The sequence below is a fragment of the Pelophylax lessonae genome (assembly GCF_965119305.1).
Source record: "Pelophylax lessonae genome assembly, chromosome: 1".
Taxonomy (NCBI): Eukaryota; Metazoa; Chordata; class Amphibia; order Anura; family Ranidae; genus Pelophylax; species Pelophylax lessonae.
In genome coordinates this window covers 458,822,262-458,849,098 of record NC_138768.1, presented here as the reverse complement: position 1 = coordinate 458,849,098, position 26,837 = coordinate 458,822,262, and the positions used below count along the sequence as shown (strand labels likewise).

At 44.5% G+C, this 26,837-nt stretch overlaps 2 protein-coding genes across 3 annotated transcripts in view; one reads left to right on the top strand and one right to left on the bottom strand.

Moving 5' to 3' along the window:
• OCEL1 (occludin/ELL domain containing 1) overlaps window positions 1-10,329 on the top strand; it is a 245,874-nt gene extending 235,545 nt beyond the window's left edge. For both annotated transcript variants that reach the window (XM_082266760.1, XM_082266759.1), the window contains exon 6: window positions 10,320-10,329. The gene's annotated coding sequence lies outside the window, so the exon portion shown is untranslated. The remainder of the gene's footprint in view (window positions 1-10,319) is intronic.
• NR2F6 (nuclear receptor subfamily 2 group F member 6) overlaps window positions 1-26,624 on the bottom strand; it is a 72,078-nt gene extending 45,454 nt beyond the window's left edge. Inside the window, exon 1 of the mRNA XM_082266798.1 lies at window positions 26,304-26,624. Within this exon, the coding sequence (XP_082122924.1) occupies window positions 26,304-26,575 (272 nt within the window). The 5' untranslated portion in view covers window positions 26,576-26,624. The remainder of the gene's footprint in view (window positions 1-26,303) is intronic.
• Window positions 26,625-26,837: the final 213 nt, after the last annotated feature.

The window sequence follows — 26,837 nt, the reverse complement described above, 5'->3', positions numbered from 1 at the left end:
AAAGTTTAGCAGTATTGTGCATATTTCAAATTATTACATCTATGCAAAAAAGTCTCGGGCTTCAGCACTACTTTAATATAAGATTTATATTCCCCTTCCATCCTTCATGGCTGATTCCCAGCTTAACATACCCTATATGTCATATGTCTGGGTAAATTTATAGTTATATATAAAATATAAGAGAGAATAGATCTCTATCTATCTATCCATACACACACACACACACACACACACACACACACACACACACTTCGAAAAAAAAACCCAAGTGCCAGGTTGCATTGGCGACTACAATTAGTGACCTGGCGCCTGTGTTACACTGCGGCAGGTGTTTTGTCGCCAGACATCCTAAGTCTCCTGCATGCGGGCTGCAGCTCTGACACCCGCAAGTGTCGTACTCGCATGCGGGAGACTCCCGCACCTCGCAGGAGGCTTGGGATGCCTAGCGGAAGAACGGTGTGTCAGCTGTGACAAAACAGAACCGATGCTTACTGTATAGTTCCATCTCCATCCTGTCACAGGCAGGGTGATATAACATGCACTCCGCCTGTGACAGGAGAGATACAGAAATGCATGCTTTCTACTGCACCACTCCTCACACTCTCCGCCAGCATTTCCCACCAGCAGTAAGTCACATGTTCTAAGGGTGCAACTAGGCCCCAGCACATAACTAACTATCCCAGCATGTGCAGTGTTTCTGACTCCTACCACCATGACCACTTCAAATCACTGAAGTGGTCATTGTGGTTGGAGTGTTCCGTTAATATCTTTTAGAAGACGTAAACAAAGTACACACGGGCCGAATGCTGGGCAACATCAGCTGGTTCATTAAAAACTGGCCACCATTGGGCCCATAAGTATGGCAAGCGGTCCGACAGAAGCCGGCTATTCGGCATTCACGAAAAAAAACTGGCTAACTTTTTTAGCTGGCTCCTAGATTTCAAGCAAATTTGTCGAGATATATATATATATATATATACACATATACATACATACATACATACATATATATATATATATATATATATATATACACACATATATACATACACACATATACACAGTGCTTTTTTTCTCAGTCAATAGGTGCAGGAACTGGCCCTTTCCGAGTCACCCCTTGCCCCCTACCCACCCCCTGCACCATTCCTTGGTTCCACCCCCTACCCTCCTCCCAGTACCCGCCCTTTTAGAGAATACAGAACCAAGTAACATTTGTGATACTAAGTCATTTGTATGGAATTTGTTAATGATAACAAGAAAAGCAGTAAAATAGATCCTCTGCAGCCAGCAACAATAGATCCCCCAGCAACAATGGACAATCCCCAACAAAGTACCCCTCCCTCCAGCAAAAATAGACCCCCAGCAGCAACAGATTTCCCTGCAGCCAGCATCACTAGATCCCTCCTAGCAACAACTGACCCCAGCAACATAAGCCCCCCCCCCCCCCAGGAACAGTAGATCCCCCACCGGCAACAATTGACCTTAGCAACAAAAAATGCTCCCCCCACCCAGTAAAAATATATCCCCTCATGCAACAATATATCCCCCAGCAGCTAGCATCAATAGACCCTGAACCCCTTCCCATTACATACATTCAGTGCTGGAGGTGCCGGAACTGCGTTCCCCCACGTTCCCGCTGAAAAAAAGAAGCCCTGAATATATATATATATATATATATATATATATATATATATATATATATATATATATATACACACACACACACACATACATACACACACATTACATATATACACACACACACACACAAGCCCGATTCCAAAAAAAGTTGGAACACTGTACAAATTGTGAGTAAAAAACGAAAGGACTAATTTACAAATCTCATAAAAACATATTTTATTCACAATATAATATAGATAACATATCAAATGTTGAAAGTGAGACATTTTGAAATGTCATGCCAAATATTGGCTCATTTTGGATTTTATGAGAGCTACACATTCCAAAAAAGTTGGGACAGGTAGCAATAAGAGGCCGGAAAAGTTAAATGTACATATAAGGAACAGCTGGGGGACCAATTTGCAACTTACTAGGTCAATTGGCAACATGATTGAGTATAAAAAGAGCCTCTCAGAGTGGCAGTGTCTCTCAGAAGTCAAGATGGGCAGAGGATCACCAATTCCCCCAATGCTGCGGCGGAAAATATTGGAGCAATATCAGAAAGGAGTTTCTCAGAGACAAATTGCAGTTTGAAATCATCATCATCTACAGTGCATATATCATCATCCAAAGATTCATAGAATCTGGAACAATGTGCGTAATGGTCAAGGCCGGAAAACCATACTGGATGCCCGTGATCTTCGGCCCTTAGACGGCATTGCATCACATACAGGAATGCTACTGTAATGGAAATCACAACATGGGCTCAGGAATACTTCCAGAAAACATTGTCGGTGAACACAATCCACCGTGCCATTCGCCATTGCCAGCTAAAACTCTATAGGCCAAAAAAAAGAAGTCATATCTAAACATGATACAGAAGCGCAGGAGTTTTCTCTGGGCCAAGGCTTTAATTTAAAATGGTCTGTGGCAAAGTGGAAAACTGTTCTGTGGTCAGACGAATCAAAATTTGAAGTTCTTTTTTGGAAAACGAACACCATGTCATCCGGACTAAAGAGGACAAGGACAACCCAAGTTGTTATCAGCGCTCAGTTCAGAAGCCTGCATCTCTGATGGTATGGGGTTGTATGAGTGCGTGTGGCATGGGCAGCTTACACATATAGAAAGGCACCATCAATACTGAAAGGTATATCCAAGTTCTAGAACAACATATACTCCCATCCAGACGTCTCTTTCAGGGAAGACCTTGCATTTTCCAACATGACAATGCCAGACCACATACTGCATCAATTACAACATCATGGCTGCGTAGAAGAAGGATCCGGGTACTGAAATGGCCAGCCTGCAGTCCAGATCTTTCACCCATAGAAAACATTTGGCGCATCATAAAGAGGAAGATGCGACAAAGAAGACCTAAGACAGTTGAGCAACTAGAAGCCCGTATTAGACGAGAATGAGACATTTCTATTCCTAAACTTGAGCAACTTGTCTCCTCAGTCCCCAGACGTTTGCAGACTGTTATAAAAAGAAGAGGGGATGCCACAGTGGTAAGCATGGCCTTGTCCCAACTTTGAGATGTGTTGATGCTATGAAATTTAAAATCAATTTATTTTTTCCCTTAAAATGATACATTTTCTCAGTTTAAACATTTGATATGTCATCTATGTTGTATTTTGAATAAAAAAAAAAACATTGAAATTTTAAACTTCCACATCACTGCATTCCGTTTCTATCCACAATTTGTACAGTGTCCCAACTTTTTGGAATCAGGTGTGTGTGTGTGTGATATATATATATATATATATATATATATATATATATATATATATATATATATAATGTAAGGGATTAGCTCGGTGGCGGGTGTGGATGACCCCTTTGGGGGTGCGTTTTCACAGAGAGATAGCCGAGCAGAGGTTGAAAACAAGACTGATTTATTCATGCAATTTACTTCACACAATTGCAAGCGTCAAAACAGCCAAAATAAAATAAAAGACAAAATAAATCCTTGCCTCTGTGGGCGGCTACCTTCTCACGCTGGAACCTACCTAAGAAGTCTTTCCAACCTACTGTTGGGCCGACACTGCTGATCCTACAGCAGACACTCAAATGTCCATTTGTTTGCTTTTCACACAGCACAAACATTGTCCATTGAACATGTCCCTTTGTTTCTTTCACATCAACACATGTTCATTTATAACAGGATCCTTTACTCTTCAGATTCTTCACATTGAACACAGTTCATTTAACAGGTCCCTTTACTCTTCACACTCTTCACATGGAACACTTTGTCTTCTCACCTTTGAGACGTCTTCACTCGTGGTTACCCTCCTTAGCTTCACATCGCTGTAGGGGGTCTTCTCCCATGCTCACCAGCTTGTCGGGAGGCACACATCCGACTGTCCCCCTCTCCCAGCCTACACGGCGACAGGCGGCAGCAGTCCTTCTCCCATGCCCACCAGCTTCGGGAGGTACACGTATGTCTGTCCTCCTCTCCCAGCCTACACGGCGACAGGAGGCAGCACTCAATAGATTTTCTCTGGACAAATTATAGAGGCCTTGATCTCCTCATTCTGAACAGCTGAAGGCCTTTCAACTTCCTGCTGGCTAGCTCTGTAGCCAACACCCTAAATTAATTAATGGACTTTCTAAGTCAGCTGGAAATGTATCTCCTTCCTGTGACTACATTCCCAGATTTAGCTGACTTCCTGTTACATACCCCCCCCTCTTGTTTCAACCCTAGGGTTGGGACACAGATTTCCAGGCACGCATGTGTCAAGCACTGCTGACTCACTGATAAGCCTCCTATTATCCTCAAGCTTCCGGATGAAACTGTTTTGTCATCTTCATTGACGGATTTCTCATAAATGCCACACAGTTTGTCTCTCATCTCATATACACATTCTTCAACTGCATTTTTGGCATCATTTTGCTCCTTCTCGTTTCTGTCATCTTCATTGACAGCTTTCTCATAAATGTCAGACAGCTTGTCCCTCATAACCGTCTGTCCAATCCACCATGGAGGACCGTGATCCATAGGCAACTCAATTGGGCTAGTCTTAATGTCTTCAACATTCTTAAGACGCCTCTCTCTGCAATCCATAAATGTTTTCCACAAAACTTTGAGAACCTTTGCTTCACTAAGCTTTGTTCCAAGTAGGGACTCTTGACATCCCTCTGTGACTTGAGTTGCCTCTCCATACAGCTGTACACAATCATTGACTTTTTGTTGTAAAAGGGAATGATCTTCCTTCTTGAGCTTTGCTTGCTCTAAGATGCTGTGCAGAGGATTTTCCAATTGAGACAACAGGCTGTCACACATTTCTTCAAAGTGACCCCTGTTCCTTTTCCCAGAGATATCAATATCATTCAAACATTTCATATTCATAGGCAGATCTGAAGCATTTGCACTCATCAACTTCTTAAACTTTTCGCCCTCCTGAGCGAGTCGCAGTAAAGGCCTACTATTTGATTTGATATTCAGTTTATATTTCTTGCCAAACTCTTCACAGAAGAAGCCAACCAGAACATCATCAACTTTCCTTCCACCAACATAGGGGTCAAAGGCAACAACACAGTTGAACCCAGCGATCTGGGTGGTATCCATTATAGACCTCCTCTCTGCATCAGTGAAGAAGCATGGAACTGCAACACATTCTTTTACAGGTTTCTTCAATGCACTTTCTGCTGAACTATTTGACCACTCAAGGTCACCTAGTTCTTTTTCTCTATCTGAATTCCACATGGAATGCATCTCAAGATCACGATCAAACTTCTGCCACCCGTCTTTTACCAGTTTCATTTTAGAAATATTCTCTGAAAGGCACTTGAAATTCATTTGCTTCACGTTTTCACCAACAGCCTTAGTTTTCTCCACTAGGTGGCGTTTGCTTTTTCCTCCCAGATTTATATCACTTGCTTTAGTTTTCTCCGCTTTAGTTTTCTCCACTAGGTTTTCAGCCTGAACTGAGAAATCACCACATTTCTTACTCAGCTCCTTTGTTTGCTGAAGTTCTAATGATACATTTTCCAATGCTTGAAGTTTTTGAAGGAACGGTTTATTCCAAAGGGGTGATTCAAGCCACATGTCGTCACATTTCTGAGGCTCACTCAGGACAGACCCCAAAACACTGATCCTTTTAAAAACTGCATCAGGCACACTATCCCCTCTTTGGGACAGATCCTCTGTTGCCTGGAATTCCTCTTCCAGTTCCTGCAACGGAATCTTCATCTCTTCTACTTGCTGTTCTAAGGCTCGCTTAGACTTTTCTAGCTCCTGAACGCTTTTCACAACATCATCCTTGGAGCTGACCAATTCTTCCATTTCTGTACGCAGCTGTTTAACACTTTCTAGTTCAGCCTTACACTCTAGAGCTTCCTCCAAAGAGCGAGCCAAGAACAGGGCTTTGCTCTCGTTATCACGCACCTCCGTTTCTGCACGTGCGCGTTCTTCTGCATATTTTGCAGACACAGTCTTCTCTTCACCAAGCATCTGATCAAACTTCTTTTTCACATCTTCAACACACTGTAATGAACCAACGCTTTCTTCCATGCGTTTTTTCATAACCGCTATCTGAGCTTGCAATGTTTCGACTTGCTCTGATAGGTTTTTCTTTGCTTCCGCCTCCTCTTTTAATTGTTCCAGGAAGCCATTTTTCTCATCTTCCATTTGTTTGAGCTTTGTGCTAAAACTCAGCCTTTGACACCTCTCTTCCTGTAAGAGTTCCTGCGTGTCTTGCAGCTGCGATTCCAAGATAGAAAAATCTTCCGCAATTTCTCTAGATTTGCGGTCTGCTTGAGAAAGCTGATTTGTAACATTGTCCAACTCAACCTGCAATCGGTTTGCCTTCTCTGACAGCTTAGCACACAATCGGTCACCTTCTGACACCTTGACTTGCGATTCCAGAAGCCGTGCCTCTACTTTTTCCCTCTTATGTTCACAATCTCCTTTTCCCTGCATAAGAGCCTTCACCTCATTGGCTAGCATCTGGGAATAAGACTGTAATTCTGCCACACAGGCTTCTTTCTCCTTTAACTGCTGCTGGACACGTTGGGCTTCCCCTTTCCAACTTTCACAGTCCGCACGCCATTCATCTACCACATTGCTCAAAGTAGTGAGCTCATACACAGTACTCAGTAATTTAGCCTCTCTTTCACTTTTCTCTTTGTCGCTGAGAGACAATGTCGCTTTCAGAGCAACATTCTGTTCCTGCGACTCCTGCAGGTCTATTTTTGTAGCTCCCAAAGACTGAAGACTTTTTTCCAGCTGATTACGCAACTCCAACATATCAGCCATACTTTGCTTCTGCAAAGTCTGAATTTCAATTTCCTTTTCCATGAGGATGGTATCTTTCTCCTTTATAGTGTCTTGACATTTTTGCAACTCGACCAAAAGAAGAGCAGTGGATTCTTCCCACTGTAACACATGAGACTTGAGTAGTTCATTCATTTCCTGCAAGTTTCTATGCTCCATTTTAAGCAATTCCAAGGCTTGTTCCTTTTCTTCCATTTTCCGTTGCAAGGCATCCAACTTAGCCCTGCACACATACTCGGTTTCCTCCATACCGATGGCCTCCATTGGCTGCTGGCGTCTCTGTTTCCAGCCTGCCATGCTCTCTTGGTGATCCTTTTGTTGAGCTGCAAAGCTCCGTTGTTTCAGCATCTCCCCCATTTTGGGTTTACTTTTCATCTGAGAACCCTGCGTCTCCAAAGCAGTTTCATTTGCCCCAGTGTTGCTAGGAACAACAACTTTTCTCTTTAGCCGATTCCGTTCAGGCATGGATGGGGCTGGTTCAGACGGCAACATCCCCTCCATCCATAGAATCCGGTCTCTCATTTCATCTATCTTTGCATTTTTCAGGCGTTTGGATCGCCCCATCTTCAATAACTCCACAAACAAATTTTTCACAGTCCAGCAAACAATTTTCAGACCACTGTCTCTTCAACACATGTAGTTTTTCTCTCTCTTGCAGGATCTCTTTTCCTGCGCACACAGTTTGTGCAGTCACTTGCACCAGACACAACAAAGTTCATCAAAAAATTTTGAGACCCCTGTCTCTTTAAAACACTTTTTTTTTTTTTTTTTTTTCTGTCAGGATCTTCTCTCCTGCACACATAGATTGTGCAATCTCATGCACCAGACAAAGTTCATCAAACATTTGCACTTCCTTGCAGGGATCTTGCTGCTTCTGCCCGCATCCTCCACCATATGTAAGGGATTAGCTCGGTGGCGGGTGTGGATGACCCCTTTGGGGGTGCGTTTTCACAGAGAGATAGCCGAGCAGAGGTTGAAAACAAGACTGATTTATTCATGCAATTTACTTCACACAATTGCAAGCGTCAAAACAGCCAAAATAAAATAAAAGACAAAATAAATCCTTGCCTCTGTGGGCGGCTACCTTCTCACGCTGGAACCTACCTAAGAAGTCTTTCCAACCTACTGTTGGGCCGACACTGCTGATCCTACAGCAGACACTCAAATGTCCATTTGTTTGCTTTTCACACAGCACAAACATTGTCCATTGAACATGTCCCTTTGTTTCTTTCACATCAACACATGTTCATTTATAACAGGATCCTTTACTCTTCAGATTCTTCACATTGAACACAGTTCATTTAACAGGTCCCTTTACTCTTCACACTCTTCACATGGAACACTTTGTCTTCTCACCTTTGAGACGTCTTCACTCGTGGTTACCCTCCTTAGCTTCACATCGCTGTAGGGGGTCTTCTCCCATGCTCACCAGCTTGTCGGGAGGCACACATCCGACTGTCCCCCTCTCCCAGCCTACACGGCGACAGGCGGCAGCAGTCCTTCTCCCATGCCCACCAGCTTCGGGAGGTACACGTATGTCTGTCCTCCTCTCCCAGCCTACACGGCGACAGGAGGCAGCACTCAATAGATTTTCTCTGGACAAATTATAGAGGCCTTGATCTCCTCATTCTGAACAGCTGAAGGCCTTTCAACTTCCTGCTGGCTAGCTCTGTAGCCAACACCCTAAATTAATTAATGGACTTTCTAAGTCAGCTGGAAATGTATCTCCTTCCTGTGACTACATTCCCAGATTTAGCTGACTTCCTGTTACAATATATATATATACATATATATACACACACATTTTATATTATATATATATATATATATATATATATATATATATATATATATATATATATATACACACACACACACACACACACACAATCTCACAAAAGTTAGTACACCCCTCACATTTTGTAAATATTTATTATATCTTTTCATGTCACAACACTGAAGAAATGACACTTTGCTATAATGTAAAGTAATGAGTGTACAGCTTGTATAACAGTGTAAATTTGCTGTCCCCTCAAAATAACAACACACAGCCATTAATGTCTAAACCGCTGGCAACAAAAGTGAGTACACCCACAATTGAAAACGTCTAAAGTGTCAATATTTTGTGTGCCCACCATTATTTTCCAGCACTAACTTAACCCTCTTGGGCATGGAGTTCACCAGAGCTTCACAGGTTGCCACTGGAGTCCTCTTCCACTCCTCCATGAAGACATCATGGAGCTGGTGGATGTTAGAGACCTTGCGCTCCTCCACCTTCTGTTTGAGGATGCCCCACGGATGCTCAATAGGGTTTAGGTCTGGAGACATGCTTGGCCAGTCCATCACCTTTATATTTAATTTCTTTAGCAAGGCAGTGGTCGTGTGTTTGGGGTTGTTATGTTGGAATACTGCCCTGCAGCCCAGTGACAGAAGGGAGGGGATCATGCTCTGCTTCAGTATGTCACAGTACATGTTGGCATTCATAATTCCCTCAATGAACTGTAGCTCCCCAGTGCAGGCAGCACTCATGCAGCCCCCAGACCATGAGACTCCCACCATCATTCTTGACTGTAGGAAAGGCAAACTTGTCTTTGTACTCCTCACCTGGTTGCCACCACACACGCTTGACATCATCTGAACCAAATATGTTTATCTTGGTCTCATCAGACCACAGGACATGGTTCCAGTAATCCATGTCATTATTCTGCTTGTCTTCAGCAAACTGTTTGCGGGCTTTCTTGTGCATCATCTTTAGAAGAGGCTTCTTTCTGGGACAACAGCCATACAGACCAATTTGATGCAGTGTGCTGCGTATGGTCTGAGCACTGACAGGCTGACCCCCCACCCCTTCAACCTCTGCAGCAATGCTGGCAGCACTCATACATCCATTTCCCAAATAAAACCTCTGGATAGGACACTGAGCTTGTGCACTCAACTTCTTTGTTTGACCATTGTGAGGCCTGTTCCGAGTGGAACGTGTCCTGTTAAACCGCTGTATGGTCTTGGCCACCGTGCTGCAGCTCAGTTTCAGGGTCTTGGCAATCTTCTTATAGCCTAGGCCCTCTTTATGTAGAGCAGGGGTCTTCAAACTATGGCCCTCCAGTTGTTCAGGAACTACAATTCCCATCATGCCTAGTCATGTCTTTGAATGTTGTTCAGGAACTACAATTCCCATCATGCCTAGTCATGTCTTTGAATGTCAGTTTTACAATGCCTCATGGGATGTGTAATTCCACAACAGCTGGAGGGCCGTAGTTTGAGGATCCCTGATGTAGAGCAACAATTCTTTTTTTCAGATCCTCAGAGAGTTCTTTGCCATAAGGTGCCATGTTGAACTTCCAGTGACCAGTATGAGAGAGTAAGAGCAATAACACCAAATTTAACACACCTGCTCCCCATTCACACCTGGGACCTTGTAACACTAACAAGTCCACCAGGGACATGACACCAGGGAGGAAAAATGGCTAATTGGGCCAAAGTTGGACATTTTCACGTTTGTTGCCAGCAATTTAGACATTAATGGCTGTGTATTGAGTTATTTTGAGGGGACAGCAAATTTACACTTGTTATACAAGCTGTACACTCACAACATTACATTGAAGCAAAGTGTCATTTCTTCAGTGTTGTCACGTGAAAAGATATAATAAAATATTTACAAAAAAGTGAAGGGTGTACTTACTTTTGTGTGTGTATATATTTATTACTTTCACTTTTTTACAGTATAAATGAACCCCTTATAGTAGTTATCTGCGTTTTTTGTAATGCTGGCCATACACATCGATTTGTAGACAAGAATATTTGTACGGATAAGAATACGAAAACTCTTTGTACATTCTATGAATGTCGTTCAGGAATTTCACTTGCTTTAACATTTCTGAACAAAAACCACATACACCTTCCGAAAAGGTGTTCGATCAAGAAGTTTTCTTTTCTGCTTTTTCAAATTTTCCTGTCACTGTGCTAAAAAAACCAGCATGGATTTGACCCCACTAATGATTAAAAAATTGAATGAACGTTCTTAAACCAACATTTTTGAAGGAAATTGTTTGTGTATGACCAGCAGAAGTGACAGCAGGCGCCGGTAGCATGTAATCACACTAACTACCTATGAAATGGGAGTCTGTCATGCATAATAGTATATTACAGTCCTGTCTGAAAATCTGCAAAACTGTATTTTATTTTTTTCTTTAAAGAGGAAGTAAACCCTCCTCAGGAAGTTGTACCTATAGGTAAGCCTATGATAAGGCTTACCTATAGGTACTGTAAATATCTCCTAAACATGTACGGTTTAGGAGATATTTACCTTTAATGCAGCCAGTGACGTCACTGGCGCATGCGCTCTGAAGGAACGGCTGATCGTGCCGTTCCTTCAGAGCCCCGTGCCGTGACCGTCGGCTCCCGCGCGCGTGCGCAGGAGTGACGTCACCGCGGCTCCGGCCAATCAGATGGCCGGATGCCGCGATCCCGGAAGACGGGCGACTGAACATGTCGCTCGTCATACAGGTAAGAGAGCGGCACGGCGGGGGCTCGTTCTAAGGTAAGTATTTCATAATGAGCTAGTATGCGATGCATACTAGCTCATTATGTCTTTCTCTTGCAGGTTGCAAAAGAAAAAAAAAAAAACTTTTAAAGAGTTTACAACCTCTTTAAATAAAAATTTTGATCTCTATGTCTGATATGTACCAGATTCAACCTTTAACCGCTTGCCGACCGCCGCAAGTAGATATACTGCGGCGATCAGCCCCTCACAGGCAAAGTGACGTATATATACGTCACTAGCCTGTGAGGCTCTGGGGAGCGAGCGCGCGCCGCCGGCGGCGCGCTCCCACGTGGTCACGGACCCCCCGCACGTGTGACCGGCGATCGTCGGGGGAGAGGGAGAAAGGCAGGCGGCTTGTGTAAACAAGCCGCCTGTCATTCTCCCCGGTGTAGAAACACTGATCATACGGTTCTACTATGTAGGACCGTTGATCAGTGTTCCTACAGCTCAAGCCACAGCCAATCACAGTTAGAATCACGCCCCTAGGGACACACACAGCCCGTCCCTCTCAAATAAAGTTAACCCCTTCACTGCCAGTGTAATTTTACAGTAACAGTGCATATGTATAGCACTTATTACTGTAGAAATGTCACTGGTAACCCCAAAAGTGTCAAAAATGTCAGTCAAGGGTCCGATCTGTCCGCCCCAATGTCGCAGTACAGCAAAAAAAAAAAAAAAAAAAATAATCGCAGATCGCCACCATTACGCGTTAAAAAACAAAACAACAAAAATCTTTACCTTTGTTAGTAAACGTAATAACTTGCGCAAACCAATCAAAATACGCTTTTTTTTACCAAACATATGTAGCATAAAACAAATTGGCCGAAAATGTTAAAAAAAAATTAGATTTTTTCCTTTTTGGGGGGGGGGGGGGGGGAATTCCATATAAAAGAAAATGTGAAAAATATTGCTATTTTTGCAAAATTGACGCTCTTTTTTTGTTTATAGCGCGTGATCAAAAAAAAAAAAAAAAAAAAAAATCGCACAGGTGATCATATACCACCAAAAGAAAGATCTGTTTGTGGGAAAAAAGGACGTCAAATTCGTTTAGGTACAGCGTCGCACGACCGCGCAATTGTCCGTTAAAGTCACGCAGTGCCGAATCGCAAAATACCCCCTGGTCTTTTAGCAGCCAAATCCTCCGGGCCGGGGCTTAAGTGGTTAATAGATATGTACCAGATTCAACCTTTAATAGTATATACACCTCTTCTATTATTAGATATTTTGTTCCCTAGCCATATAGCTAGTTATTTATATTTACAATGGCAGATATACAAAGAATAAATTATCTCCTTTTTTTTAATCTTTACATAATGAAAATAATCGTTCGTTGCAGCCCTAGGCACCTCTGATGCACATCTCTCACTGACCATGTTTAAATCCAAATGCCCCAACAACGCACTGGAACAGCATAGTCTCCATTTATTCCTCACTCCACATTCTGCCCTGCTTCCTACATATGGATTCAAATAGAAGGAGCTTGGAAGACACCTGGAAGTGGAAGACTGGTCCCAAATCTGGCAAACAGCAAAATCTAGCTTCCCCAATGTAAAGGCCCTCAACGCCAATTACAAAACGCCTCTCCAAATAAAAATAAATCTGATCTGGTTTCAGATTCAATGTGGCAGACCAGACTATACGAGGAACTGTGCATAGTGCGAGGCCCCACCAATCATTTGAAAAGCCTGGTAAGAGCCTACCTAACCACACAGCCGTTGATAAATTTGATTGAAATGACCTAAACGTAATGTACTCCCTGCATTAGGGTAAAAAATGTCCCACTTGTTCCCCTCCCCCAATGCTTTCTCTCGATCCAGCCGTCTACAGCAATAAACACGACACCATGAACAACATTTCCATTGTAGGGTGCTACAGATTCCCTCCACTGTGAATTTGCAGAATGTGAATACTGACTGCTATGTTACCTGCACTTTCCCAGCACAGCTTCCAGAATACTTGCAAGTTTAACCCCTCGGCGCTGGCCGCAAGCAAATATACGGCCTCTCGGTAGGTGGGCCTGGGCGCTGAGCAGCCGCATATTTGCGTGAATTGGTGCAAACCGAGCTGTGCCGAGAGCGCACATGTTGCTTGCGATCAGGAGCTTTCCGATCATATCACCCACGTTACAGCCAATCACAGCAGTTACCTGATCATAAACCCCGCCCTGCCTCCTGGCATCCTAAAACTGTTAAAGGGCCAGGAGGCGCAGGTGCCAAGAGGGTAAGGCCCCGTTCACACTGGGGCGATCCGACTTCCCCAGGCGACCACACACGCTGCTCGCACCGCGACCTCGGAGCGGCCGGCACGGACTTCATAACATTGAAGTCTATGCAGGTCGCCCCAAAGAAGCTTCGGACCCTTTTTCTAAGTCGGAGCGACTTGTGTCGCTCCTATTAGAACGGGTCCATAGCTTCTCTATGGCAGGCGACCTACGGCAACCTGTCAGGCGACCAGGTCGCCCCAGTGTGAACGGGGGCTAAACGTATAACTAAATCCAAAAACAAAAAATATGTCGGTCGTCTTACAAGTTCCCTGTGGTGGCTGCATTGGTTTTCTTTTTTTCATGCTTTTTTTCCCCTATACTTTCACCTTGTGGCCCTGCCAGTGCCTCACTTCCGGAGTCTTCACGTCTACAGTCATTTTTTCAATGCATCTATGGAGGGCGCTATGGTTGCTACTAGCTCTGGACTTTTGTTTGTTAAGCTTCGCACACACAAAGAATATCGGACAAATTCGTTTTTTTTTTTTTGCATGCTGGTTTGATATTGAAAATTAAGGTTACTAAAGTTACAAAAATTCTCGTACGAGACAATACAAGGTCGGAAGTGATGTAATGAATTGTATTGCAATGTATTCTGTCCTTTGTGAGCATGCATGGTTTAGGTCTTCTGATTATTTTTTTGACGAATACTCTAATGCAGGGATTCCCAAACTATGGCCCTCCAGTTGTTCAGGAACTACAATTCCCATCATGCCTAGTCATGTATGTGAACGTCAGAGTTTTACAATGCCTCATGGGATGTGTAGTTCTGCAACAGCTGGAGGGACGTAGTTTGAGAATCCCTGCTCTACTGATTAACCACTTTACCTCCGCCCACAGTAATATTACTGCGGCAGAGTGGCTCGTTATCGTCTGACGACGTAGTACTACGTCGTCAGACACTCCCCCTTCTGGGCGGCGCTTGCCTGCCGCCGGAGGCTCGCTCCCGCTGTTTTCAGTCACAGCGGGAGTCGGGCCAGGGGAGGAGCAGCGGCGATCGCCGCCGCTCTTCCCCCGATCGTCGGGGATCTAGTGTGGAGATCCGCCCGCCTGTGTAAACACAAGCGGGCGGATCTCCATAGTGACAGGGAGTGACAGATGGGACTGTTCAGCATAGCTGGACATCCGATCTGTCCATGACTCACTCAGTCCCTTCCCCCCCCACACGTCAGTAAGCACCAGGCATACATTAACCCCCTCCCTTTCCAATAAAATTAACCCCTTCCCTGCCAGTGTCATTTTTACAGTAACAGTGCATATATATAGCACTGATTACTGCAGTAATGTCACTGGTACCCCCAAAAGTGTCAAAAATGTCAGTCAAGGGTCCGATCTGTCCGCCGCAATGTCGCAGTCCCGCAAAAAAAAAAAAAAAAAAAAAAAAAAAAAAAAAAAAATCGCAGATCGCCATTACGCGTTAAAAAAAAAAAAAACACCAAAAATGACAGAAATCTTTCCCTTTGTTAGTAAACGCAATAACTTTTGCGCAAACCAATCAAAATACGCTTATTGTGATTTTTTTTACCAAACATAGGTAGCAGAAAACAAATTGGCCAAAAATTTTTAAAAAAATTGGTTTTTACATTTTTTTGGGGGGGAATTTCATATAAAAAAATGTTAAAAATATTGTTATTTTTTCAAAATAAACGCTCTTTTTTTGTTTATAGCGCAAAAAGTAAAAAAAAAAAAAAAAAAAAAAAATCGCACAGGTGATCAAATACCACCAAAAGAAAGCTCTGTTTGTGGGAAAAAAAGGACGTAAATTTTGTTTGGGTACGGCGTCGCACGACCGCGCAATTGTCAGTTAAAGTCGCACAGCGCCGAATCGCAAAAAGTGGCCTGGACGGAAGACAGCAAAATCCTCCGGTGGTAAAGTGGTTAAACAAAAATCATACAATCTGGTATTGTTCAGGTTTGTCCCTTCTAAATATTTCACATGAATTGTCCTGATCGGCTCTGGAAAGTTGTGTAATAGTGATCAGATTATCATACGATTCCTTTGAAACTTATTTTTGGTCTGATTTTCTGATCACGTGTACTAGGCATTAAAATATTTCTAAAGGCTGAAGGTTTTTACTTTGATGCATTCTATGCATGAAGATAAAAAAAACCTTCAGTGTGCAGCAGCCCCCCCAATCCTTACCTGAGCTCCCTCCGATCAAGGAATGTTCACGATAGCCTTGGCTGTCCTGGGACTCTCCCTCCTCAATGGCTGAGACAGCAGCGGGAACCATTGGAGCCACAGCTCTATGCGTCTTAGAGCAGTGGCTTGGAAGCAAGTACGCAGCGGTGCCCCCAGGGCAACCGTCTTTTTCTGGTGGCAATACTTGAGGGGGAGGAGCCAGGAGCACAAGCGGGGAAAAAGAGGATCAAATTTGCTTTATGCAAAAGCACAGCACAGAGCAGGCAAGTAGGACATGTTGGTTATTAAAAAAAACAAAGCTTTATTACCACTTTTATTTACAATACATGGTGGGTTGATGAGACTAGCAGTTAACACAAAATAGAGAAGGTTGTTAGGGCTTTCTTTTCAGCTCTCGGGAAGTGACAAGGACATTGCATTTTTGAAAGATCAATAGGTATTTTCTGTACCCATGTTCTCGGCCATGCAGCCATCACATCTAGAGAAGCCGCAATATACCGTAATACATTTTGTTTTTAGTTTAAGATTGGAGTTCCACTATAAGCCTCTTTTGTGGGGGGAAAAAAAATAGATACAAAAATATTATAGCATATACAATTGCTACACAAGCCATATGGAAATTAAAGTGATCGTAAAGTCTCGTTTTTTTCTCTATCTAAATAACAGACATGTTATACTTGCCTCCTACGTGCAGTGTTTTTGTACAAGGCAGCCCGGATCCTCCTCTTCTCGGGTCACTCGATGGAGCTCCTGGCCCCTCCCTCATGTTGAGTACCCCCACAGCAAGCAGCTTGCTATGGGGGCCCCCGAGCCGAGTTGCAGCTCCATGTATCCATACAGACACGGAGCTGCCATTCAGCCCTGTCCCCTCTCTCTCCTGATTGGCTGAGTTTGATTGAAAGCAGCAGGAGCCAATGGCGCTGCTGCTGCGTCTCAGCCAATCAGGAGAGAGAGTCCTGGACGTCTGAGGCACTCGTGAACGTCACTGGATAGAGAGGGGGCTCAGGTAAGTATTATAGTCCTTCTCCTCGAGGTAGAGGAGAGGGAACGCCGTATGGATGGTACTGATGCCGGCACTTGGGCTCCACTAGCCACCAGGGAACCAGCAGGGGAAGCCTCCCCAAACAAGACGGCCATTACTAGCCACCAGGGAGACATGAATGGACCTTAGGACAACTTCCACTAGCCACCAGGCAATAGTTACCTGACAATCCAGTTTAACCAAAAGCCTAATGAACTTTAAAATCGCATACAGAGCTTGTTCCAATACCCAAGATCTACACAAAGTCCTTCCGGCAATCTAGAGGATCCCGGAAAACACAAAGAACAAATCCACCCCAGGGGGGCCAGCATTTGGACGCCCAACACTATGTCCACTAGGAATGTTATGCTCTAAGTCAGTACTAGACGGTTTACAATAAACCTGGGACCTTTTCCTTTATAAGAAAACCCAGATACAACTATCAAGAGCGGGCCCTGCAACCCCACATCAATACGCACTGATCAGGACCAAATCTTTGGATCTCGCTGCACCCCAGGGAAATCCGTGTGACTATACGGACCCCATCCGCTTGCTCCAGTTCCGCAAGAAATATTTGTGGCGATACCTTGACAAAGGCTATATTTCTACAGCCGAAACGCGGAAAACCGTCTGTTTGACTCACATCCACTCCAGATGTCTACACAGTTTATACAACGGGATCACCCAATAGACTAAAGTATAAGAAAAATAAGCGGTATCTACCGCCACTATTGTTTTCACCCATTGTATGTTATTTTGTATAATAAATATAATCTTTTTAAGCTACGTTTTTGCCTACACAATCCAATTTCTCTTGGTTTTAGGAACCAACACAACACAGTTCTAGTATTATGGGAGCTGCTGCACACAGAAGGCTTTTTATCTTAGGGCAGTGGTTCTCAACTCCTGTCCTCAGGACCCACTAACAGGCCAGATTTTAAGTATTACCTTGGGGAGATGCAGACTAGAATACTGCAATCACGGAGCAGCAAATGATATCTGTGATGTTTTTCAGTTATCTTCCAAACCTGGCCTGTTAGTGGTTCCCGGGGACAGGAGTTGAGAACCACTGTCCTAAGACAAAGAATGCATTAAGATAAAAAACCTTCTGACTTTACAATTCCTTTAATTGTATTAAAAATGACCTTTCCTTTTCAATCTGCAGCTCTGTAATATTCTATAAAATTCAATGCAATATGGCAACCTAGAGATGTTCTGTACACCAGTGGTCCTCAACCCTGGCCTACAGGGCCCACTAACAGACCAGATTTTAGGTATTACCTTGGGGAGATGCAGACTAGAGTACTGCAATCACTGAGCAGCAAATGATATCACCTGGGATGCATTTCAGTTTTCTTGCAAATCTGGCCTGTTAGTGGGCCCTGTAGGCCAGGGTTGAGGACCACTGCTGTACACCAATGGAGGACAGAACAACCCCAGAAATGTCATTTCCTGCTTGTGATTGTCTCACTGATTTGCCTAGAAGTCTGCACTAAGATACAAGAAAGATTTTAGACATTCTCTGCAACAAAAATGAAATGGTTTGTGTAATTCTCCCAAAGCAATTAATTACTTCTAAAGGGAAACAGACCCTGCAACTCCTGATTAGAGCACTGCAAGTGCATCAGCAGATTGAGGCCTTCTTCACAGTACGCAAAGAGGGAATTTGCATTTCTGTTGGCGAATTTTTGTTATCCCAATGCTTATGCAGAAACGTGTTCACTTGAATGGGCAGCCCTATGCGCGATCCTCGCACATAAAAAGCAGAGTGATCACATTTTGGCCCTGAGCCAGGAGTGATTTTGCACTTACTGTTTACTTTGATTCTTGCGTGTTTTGTCGCTTGAGAATCGCGGCCAAGTCATGCCACGTTTGGAGTGCCATTCAAGATGAATGCCACCCAAATGCACATCGCACATTTTGCCACGATTTGGAACATGTATCCAAAAGACGTATTAGAACAAACATCTTTTTCTTCAGAACAGAAACAGGTAGACTCAGCAACAAAGTTTGCTAAAACCCTAGCAATGTACATAGATCTCCCAAAGGAGAATGTTTTTTTTTCCTCAACAAAAGTGAAGTTACTCTTTAAAGCGGTGTAGCTGTTGACTTTTAATAAAAACACACACTCACCTGTCCCACGGTCCAGGGATGCAGCCGCCCAAATCCTCGATCATCTCCCTCTTCTCTGGGCGATGCCGGCATCACTAGTGTGGGCACCCAGCTGTGACAGCTTGCGGCTTAACAGCTGGGTGCGCACTGCACATGCGTGAGTCACGTTGCGCGTCTTGATTGGCCAGCAATCTTCTGGGATCCCATGACTTGTCCCAGAAGATTGCAGGCAGGGAGCGAAGTGGGAGCAGGTATCTGTCAAAACTAGGTACTCGCTCCCTCCCCAAAATAAAATGACATGCTAAATGTAGCATGTCAGGGGGTTAGGCAGAAGTTCCACTTTTGGGTGAAACTCCGCTTTAAAAACATTGGGGGAAAGTACTACAACAGGGGCAGACAGAAGCTAGAACAGCTATGTATAGTAACCAATAAGCTGCTAATTACAGTTTGTTCATATAAAATGGTCTTAAACCCAAAAATATATTCTATAGCAGCTCATGGATGCATTCGTTTTTGGTGGTTTTTAGCCTTTTTCCTTTATGTTCATCTGGTGTTCTGGCCAGTAAGGGCAGGCTCACACTAGATGTGGTGCAAATTTGCAGCGCATCAAAATCGCAATCTGTTAATGCAAACAGATTACGAAGTGTAAGTTAACGAAACCCCGCAATCAGTTTGTAAGACAGTGCGATTTTCAGAATAGTAATCTGATTCTGGTGCGGACAAAAAAAAAAAAAAAAAAAGGCCCTGCTCGATTGGTCCGAATGCGAAGAGAATTCAGCCATACAGTTTGTATGGCTGAATTCGCATCACAGAGACATCGGATGTGATCTGCACAGCAATGCGATGCTATGCAAATCACATGCAAGTTCTGCCATCACACCAGTGTGAACCAGCCCTAAAGCCCCGTACACACGCACAGATTGTTGGTTGTAAATTGTCGGCCAACGTCCGATCGGCCGATTGTAGGCTTGTTAGTATGATGCTTCCGACAACCAACTGCGACTTTTCGGCCGAAAAAAATCTGGTGTGCATGCTATAACATTTTTGTTGGCCAACAACAGAACGGCCGATTGTTCCTCAGTCAGTACAGATTTCGGCAGACAAAAATCAGATGAGCAAGACTGGGCATGCTCAGAGAAGAAAAAACACAGGGAAAGTCAACCATCACATGGCATCACTTCTGCAGTTGGTTTTTGTTGGCCAACAAAAGTCCAGTGCAAGTCTGGAGCACATTCAACCAACAAACAACACTGGACAAAAGACGGCCGACCGGTCAGCCAACAATCTGTGCGTGTGTACGGGGCTTTAGTCTGTCATTTTTCAACTTCCTTTAACAGACTGAGCTGTTCAGACAAAGTAGCAGTTATAAGGTTGAGACAAACCATTTACATATCTGGAGTTAGGATTGAATTTGTTAGTAAAGTCTCAATCTGCCAGAATGAAACAATGTTGCTGTCCAAAAGGTATCTCCATTGCTCCTCCAGAGTGGAAACACTCTAAGCCCTATGTTCACATTAATTGTGCGACTTCATCTGAAATGGCACAATTTCAAAGCCTCGTGTCAGTGCCACTTCATGTGTGACTTGGAAGACATCATGCACGGATGTCTATGCAAGTCGCACCAGAAATCTGCAAAAGTAGAAACTACTATTTCAAATCGACACGGCACCGCAAAGTCAGTGTAGCAACAATCTGAACAGTGTGATTACCGGCAATAGGATGTGACTTGTCGTGCGATTTGACCTGTTCAATCGCATGACAAGTCACTCCAATGTGAACGATCGCTAAGACAGGAAGTGTGTTATGGGCTGAATCACCAGGTGAAAATGAAGCAAAAAAGATTAAAAAAGAAAACTAATGCAGCCACATTTAAGAATTTCTAGGCTGCAATATCTCAAAGCAGTGGTCTCCAAAGTACAACCCAGGGGCTGGATGTGGCCCCTTGCTTGGCTTTACCTGGCCCTTGGGGCATTATTCCACCAACGGACACCAATGATGGGGCTCAATACCTCCTACTGAAACCATCTCATTGATATCATTATTCCTGCCATTAAGGCCAATGATGGGGCACTTTCTACTCCCACTGCCCACAGTCCGGCCCCCCTAAAGCCTCAAGGACAGTAAACTGGCCATTTGATTAGAAAATTTGGAGAAAGTTTGGAGTCGCCTGTCCTAGAGAAACTGTACTCCACTGATTGCTCAATTCTCATTTTTCAGTGAGTCGATGATTGTCAGTTAGCGGCTCTTTGCTCTATCCCTCCAGCACTCACAGGAGCACAGGGCTGTGGAGGAGGCGGGAGAAGCTGGATGGCTGAGAAGGCTGAGCCAGCTGCTGATCCAGGCATCGGTTTGGATCTCTCCAGAGCCTCCACCGGCTCAGTGATGTCACCAGACAACAAGCTTTAGCACACTGTCTGTGGAATAAGGGTCTGGGGTGCAGAACAAAGTGCACTCTTCTGACCTACATGAGAATTTGGGCCAAAAGAGCGCTGGCCCTACTTCTCTTAAAGCGGAGTTCCGGCCACAAAATCGACATAATCGTTTTTGTGGTCATCTGCTTGCTTTTCGTCACCTGAAATGGAAATGGATAGTTAAGATTTTATTTTTTTTTTTACTTACCTTGTATTGTAGAAAAATATACTCACGGGTGTGTGCATTTGTGTATATGCCTGCATGCCCCTTGGGGGTACCTATATGTGTATATGAGCATGTGCACTCACACATGTATGTAGTAGAACTGCACTATTACCAATGGTTAAATATATTTATATATATACTTTTTCAGTCTATAAAAGACATTCCTTAGCCCCATAAAAGGGTTCCTAATTGGATTTAAGGAGGGTGGGAGCAGTCCAGTTAAGGGGCAGTGCCAAGTTTGAGGCTTACATGCAGGATTGCAAAAAACCCCCTAGGTGAAGTAGAGCTGGGATATGGCGCTGTTCTGAAGGGGCGTGGTTGGTTCTCGTCGGACCCAATGGAGGGCTAGGCAGAGTCACCTTGGAGACGGACCGTCCCACTGTATACAAAATCTCCTGTTGGAGGAAGTGACGTCAGCGGAAGTGACGTCAGGTGGAACACATGACGCGACAACCCGGAAGTTGTCAAGCGGCGTGCATTCCACGGGGCCGGTGATCAGTATACAATGACCGATCGGCTCCCTACTTCCTCCATGTCTCCCCTCTTTGGCTATAGATCCCCCCCTCCTGAGCGATAATCGGTTAGTGGAAGAGGATAGTATGGGGAGGGGGAAGGACAACTACCATGCAGGGACAGGGATATGGCCCGACCACTCTGGATACCTCAGAATTTTGAAGATCGGTAAAGACAAGAAAGGGGGAGACTATAGACGAGGTAACATACTAGCTGCCCTCCACTGTTAGTCTGAGGAGAACATACTATGCCCTGGTGTATATTGTTGAAGCTGTCTTATCAGTTTCTAACATTGGATCTTACTGATTTTTATTGTTTTTTTTATTGGTCTTTCACTGGTTTTTAGGTATATGTTTTTAATTACATGCATTCATATTTTTGGTATTGTACTCTAACTGCATGATCGATATATGCCACTGTATATTATCCCATTGGAGGATTATCACCAATGATGTCATGAGAGGGAGTGAAATGGTGCTCTGGCCACTCCCCGGGGGAGGGGATACTCCCACCTGGGGGTGGGGACTGGATCACTGCTTTACTATTTAAACCAAGGAGATAGCCATGACACAGTGGCTCTGAGGAAGAGGCTGGGCCTCGAAACGCGTCAGCCGTCATCTCATCGGTCATGGACGATTATATGGACTGACCCGGACACTTGAGCAATTATATACCGCAGAATGAATGTATGTGATTGAATGTATTTATTAGTATGACCGGAAATGTATTGTAATGTAGTGTATTTATGCGCTGCGTCGCAGTACAGGGGAGAATGTACCCCGACAAAAGTATTGTTTTTTGTATATCTTTTATGCAAATAAAGATTACATTTTCAACCAAAATTTGAGCAATTTAGCTCGATATGTTTTACTTTCATCTATGTCTGTGAGTAGCCATTTTTAATGTTACACAAATAAAGCCTGTTATTGAGGATAATGCGCTAGGTCGGTGCGCCCTTTCTTTGTTTTCTTTGCTTTTAGTATCGGTGGACTACCCCAGGCCGTTATGGGCAGCAAGACCGTAGCCATCTGAGAAGCCAGGTGTGAGTCCCGTGAGGAGTGTGGTAGAGGGGCTGGGATACCAAGCGCAGGAGAAAGGTGGTCACATCTTATTGTCTTTTGGAGAAAAATATACTCACCTTTCTTCCACTTCTTCCCTCGGGGGCCGTGGCCCGCACTGTCACTTCCGGTTTGCAATGATTCCTGGGAGCTGAACGTCATCGCTCCCAGGAATCAATGCGCCTGCACCGGCCCCACTCGTCACTTCCCGTGCGGCGCCGCATTCCCTGCTAAACAGCTTCTGGACATGCGGCGCCGCACCGGAAGGGACGAGCGGGGCCGGTGCAGGCGCATTCTGGGAGAAGAGGACACGGAAGAGGACACAGAAGAGGACGTGCTGGCTTCAGCTGCCCACATCCGAGATGGCAACACTGGAGAAGAAATTTTAAAGGGGAGTATTTCTTCTTGCAGGTAAGTGCGAACCGGGACAGTACAGAGGCTATCCATTGTGGAATGTACTAGCCCTGCTTGTCCCAGGGGTATTTTCATTGAAAATTTTTTTTCATGGCCGGAACTTCCTGACTGCCCACCGCATATATACTGCGGCAGAGCGGCCCAGCTGCGTATAGGTACGTGATTTTGTGCAGGGGCTCTTGGGGGCACACGCGCGCCGCCGGAGCACTGCTCCCACTGTGATTAAACACAGCGGGAACCAATCAGCGGTTCCGGCGTCCGCCCGCGATTGTGCAGGAGAATGACAGAACGGCCATCTGCCTATGTAAATAAAGCAGGCGGCTGTTCTGTCACAGAGGAAGAATGAGATTGTGTGTTTCAGCTAAGCTGAAACACAGATCTCTCTTTTCCTCAGACACATCGATCCCCCACACACTTAGAAAGCATTCCCTAGGTCCACACTTGATCACCCCTAGTTATAACCCCTTTTCCTGCCAGTGTCATTTATACAGTGACAGTGCATTTTTTTTTAGCACTGACCACTGTATTGGGTGTCACTGGTCCCTAAAAAGTGTCACTTAGTGCCAGATTTGTCCGCAGCAATGTCACAGTCCCACTAAAAATCACTGATCGCCACCATTACTAGTAAAAACAATAAATAAAAATACCATAAATCTATCCCATAGTTTATAAACGCTATAAACTTTTGCGCAAACCAATAAAAATACACTTATTAGGATTTTTTTTTTTTATCAAAAATATGTAGCAGAATACATATTGGCCTAAATTGATGAAAAAATTTGATTTTTTTTTAAAAAAAATTTTGGAATGTTTTATAGCAGAAAGTAAAAAAAATTTTTTTTTTTTTTTTTCAAAATTGTCACTCTTTTTGTTTATAGCGCAAAAATTAAAAATCGCAGAGGTGATCAAATACCACCAAAAGAAAGCTCTATTTGTGGGTGAAAAAAAGGATATTCATTTTATCTGGGTACAGTGTCACACGACCGCGCAATTGTCAGTTAATGTAACGCAGTGCCGTATCGCAAAATGGCCGGGTCAAAACCTTCCTGAGGTGATTGGTTAATACCTCTTTAAAGCGATAATAAAGCCTTGTTTTTTGTTTTTGTTTTTTTTTTTTAACCAATGTCATACTTACTTGCTCTGTGCAGTGGTTTTGCACAGAGCAGCCTGGCTCCTCCTCTTCCCGTCGATGCTCCAGGCCGCTTCCACAGCAAGCAGCTTGCTTTGGGGACACCCAAGCAGGCGTGCTCCCAATCCGCGGCTATACACACTGAGCCGCAGCTCAGCACTGCCCCCTTCTGATTGGCTCACTGGTTGTGATTGACAGCAGCAGGAGTCAGAGTGTGAGCTCCTGGAGAGGCAAGGCTGTCGTGGACATTGATGGATCGAGAGGGAGCTCAGGTAAGTATGGGGGGGGGTTTACCTTTGTGCATAGAAAAGTATTGGGGGGGAGGTTTTTTACCTTTGTGCAAAAAAAAAAAACCCTTATGCCTTTACAATCACTTTAAACTTTGAAAATGAAAGCTAGAAGCTGATTGGTGGCCATGCAGTGCTATTCCAGATTCTGGCTGCACCAGTCTTATGCCTCGTACACACGCATCGATAGTTGGCCGTGAATTTTCAGCCAACGTCCGATCGGCCGATTTTCGGCTTGTTAGTATGATGCTTCCGACAACCGACTCCGACTTTTCGGCCGAACAAAATCTGGTGCGCAGGCTATAAAATTTTTGTTGGCCGTCACCAGAACGGCCCATTTTCCGTCAGTCAGTACAGATTTCGGCAGACAAAAATCTGATGAGCAAGACTGGGCATGCTCAGAGAAGAAAAAAAAGACACGGAAAGTTAACCATCACATGACATCACTTCTGAAGTTGGTTTTTGTTGGCCGAGAAAATTCGTGTGCAGTCTAGAGCACATTTCAACCAACAAAACAACACTGGACAAAAGACGGCCGATAATCGTTGCGTGTGTACGAGGCATTAGGCCCCTTTCACACGGTCCGCATTCCGTTGCGGACCGTGCTCTGCTTAGCGGGGATCCATCCGCCAAAACCCGCTGAGCCGGCGGATGACAGCTCCGTCTCCGCAGACAGTGCGGAGAGGGAGGTGTCAGAGCCCCGCTGCTCTCTATGGGGAATCGGATGAGAGCGGACCGCTTGTCCGCTCTCATCCGATCCCCTGGACAGATGGAAAATAGGGTTTCCATCCGTCCGGATTTAACGGACAGGATCGGATGCGGATGGCAGCGGGTGTCAGCTGACATGTCACCGCTGACATCCGCTGCTCCATAGGGCTGAATGGGGCATCCGATCAGATCCGCCTAAAAAACTGACAGGCTGATCTGATCGGAACGCCCGTGTGAAAGAGCCCTTAGTAAATTGCCCTCGTTCTACTATTTGGCTTCTTCCCGATCTGAATATAGATGCATTGCTGTCTTTGGAACATAGCACACAGCTCAGTAATGATCAGTTATACACCAATGTATACAGAGTTGTAAAATAATAGAAAAGTGTGGCAATTTCCACGCATATATAAAATCCAACATCGGCAACGAAGAAGAATTTTATGTATACACGTACATTTATGCATGGTCTGTACAGAACATTTTACTTCTGTCAACAAGATCCTGGGTAATAAAATGGTTAAAATATCATGTCTGTGCCCAACTGTCTTTTAAGTTTGTCAAGTCAAAAATCAAACAAAGCACTCACCTGCAAGTGTAACTGAGGTTTCTACGAATACTCCTCTTAAAGAAACTCTTGCACCCTTCGCAAGTGAAAACGCCGTAATGCTTGCCGCTGGACTTGTCGCCGCAGACCACGCAATCCACCTGAATGCCAGGCCTCTCCTCGTCCCCCTGCTCGGGGTCGCTGATTCCTCCGGGAGGCGACGCTTCGTCCTCTTCCGAGTTTCTGGGGTACCCCTTCCCCATTCCATTCGTGTCTCCGTTGGGGTCTCCCCAGCCCCCAGACACCATGGCCATACCAGCGCCCCCCAGTCAAGAACGCCAAGAAATGGAGCGCTCACGAGCCCTTTAAAAGAGAAGTTGGGATCTCTTAGCTCCCTACGGGGAAACCATTCACTGTGGCATTTTCTTTCCGGGAGAGGCGAAATCCTGGAAGAACCAGGGCTGTCCTAGAGCTGAGGTGGTGGATGTGTCGCTGTGGCTTGTGCTCTTCCTAGGGAGGTAACAGAGGTCAGACATGTGGCACCACTTTTGCCCTCCTTGTTTGGACTGCCTGAGA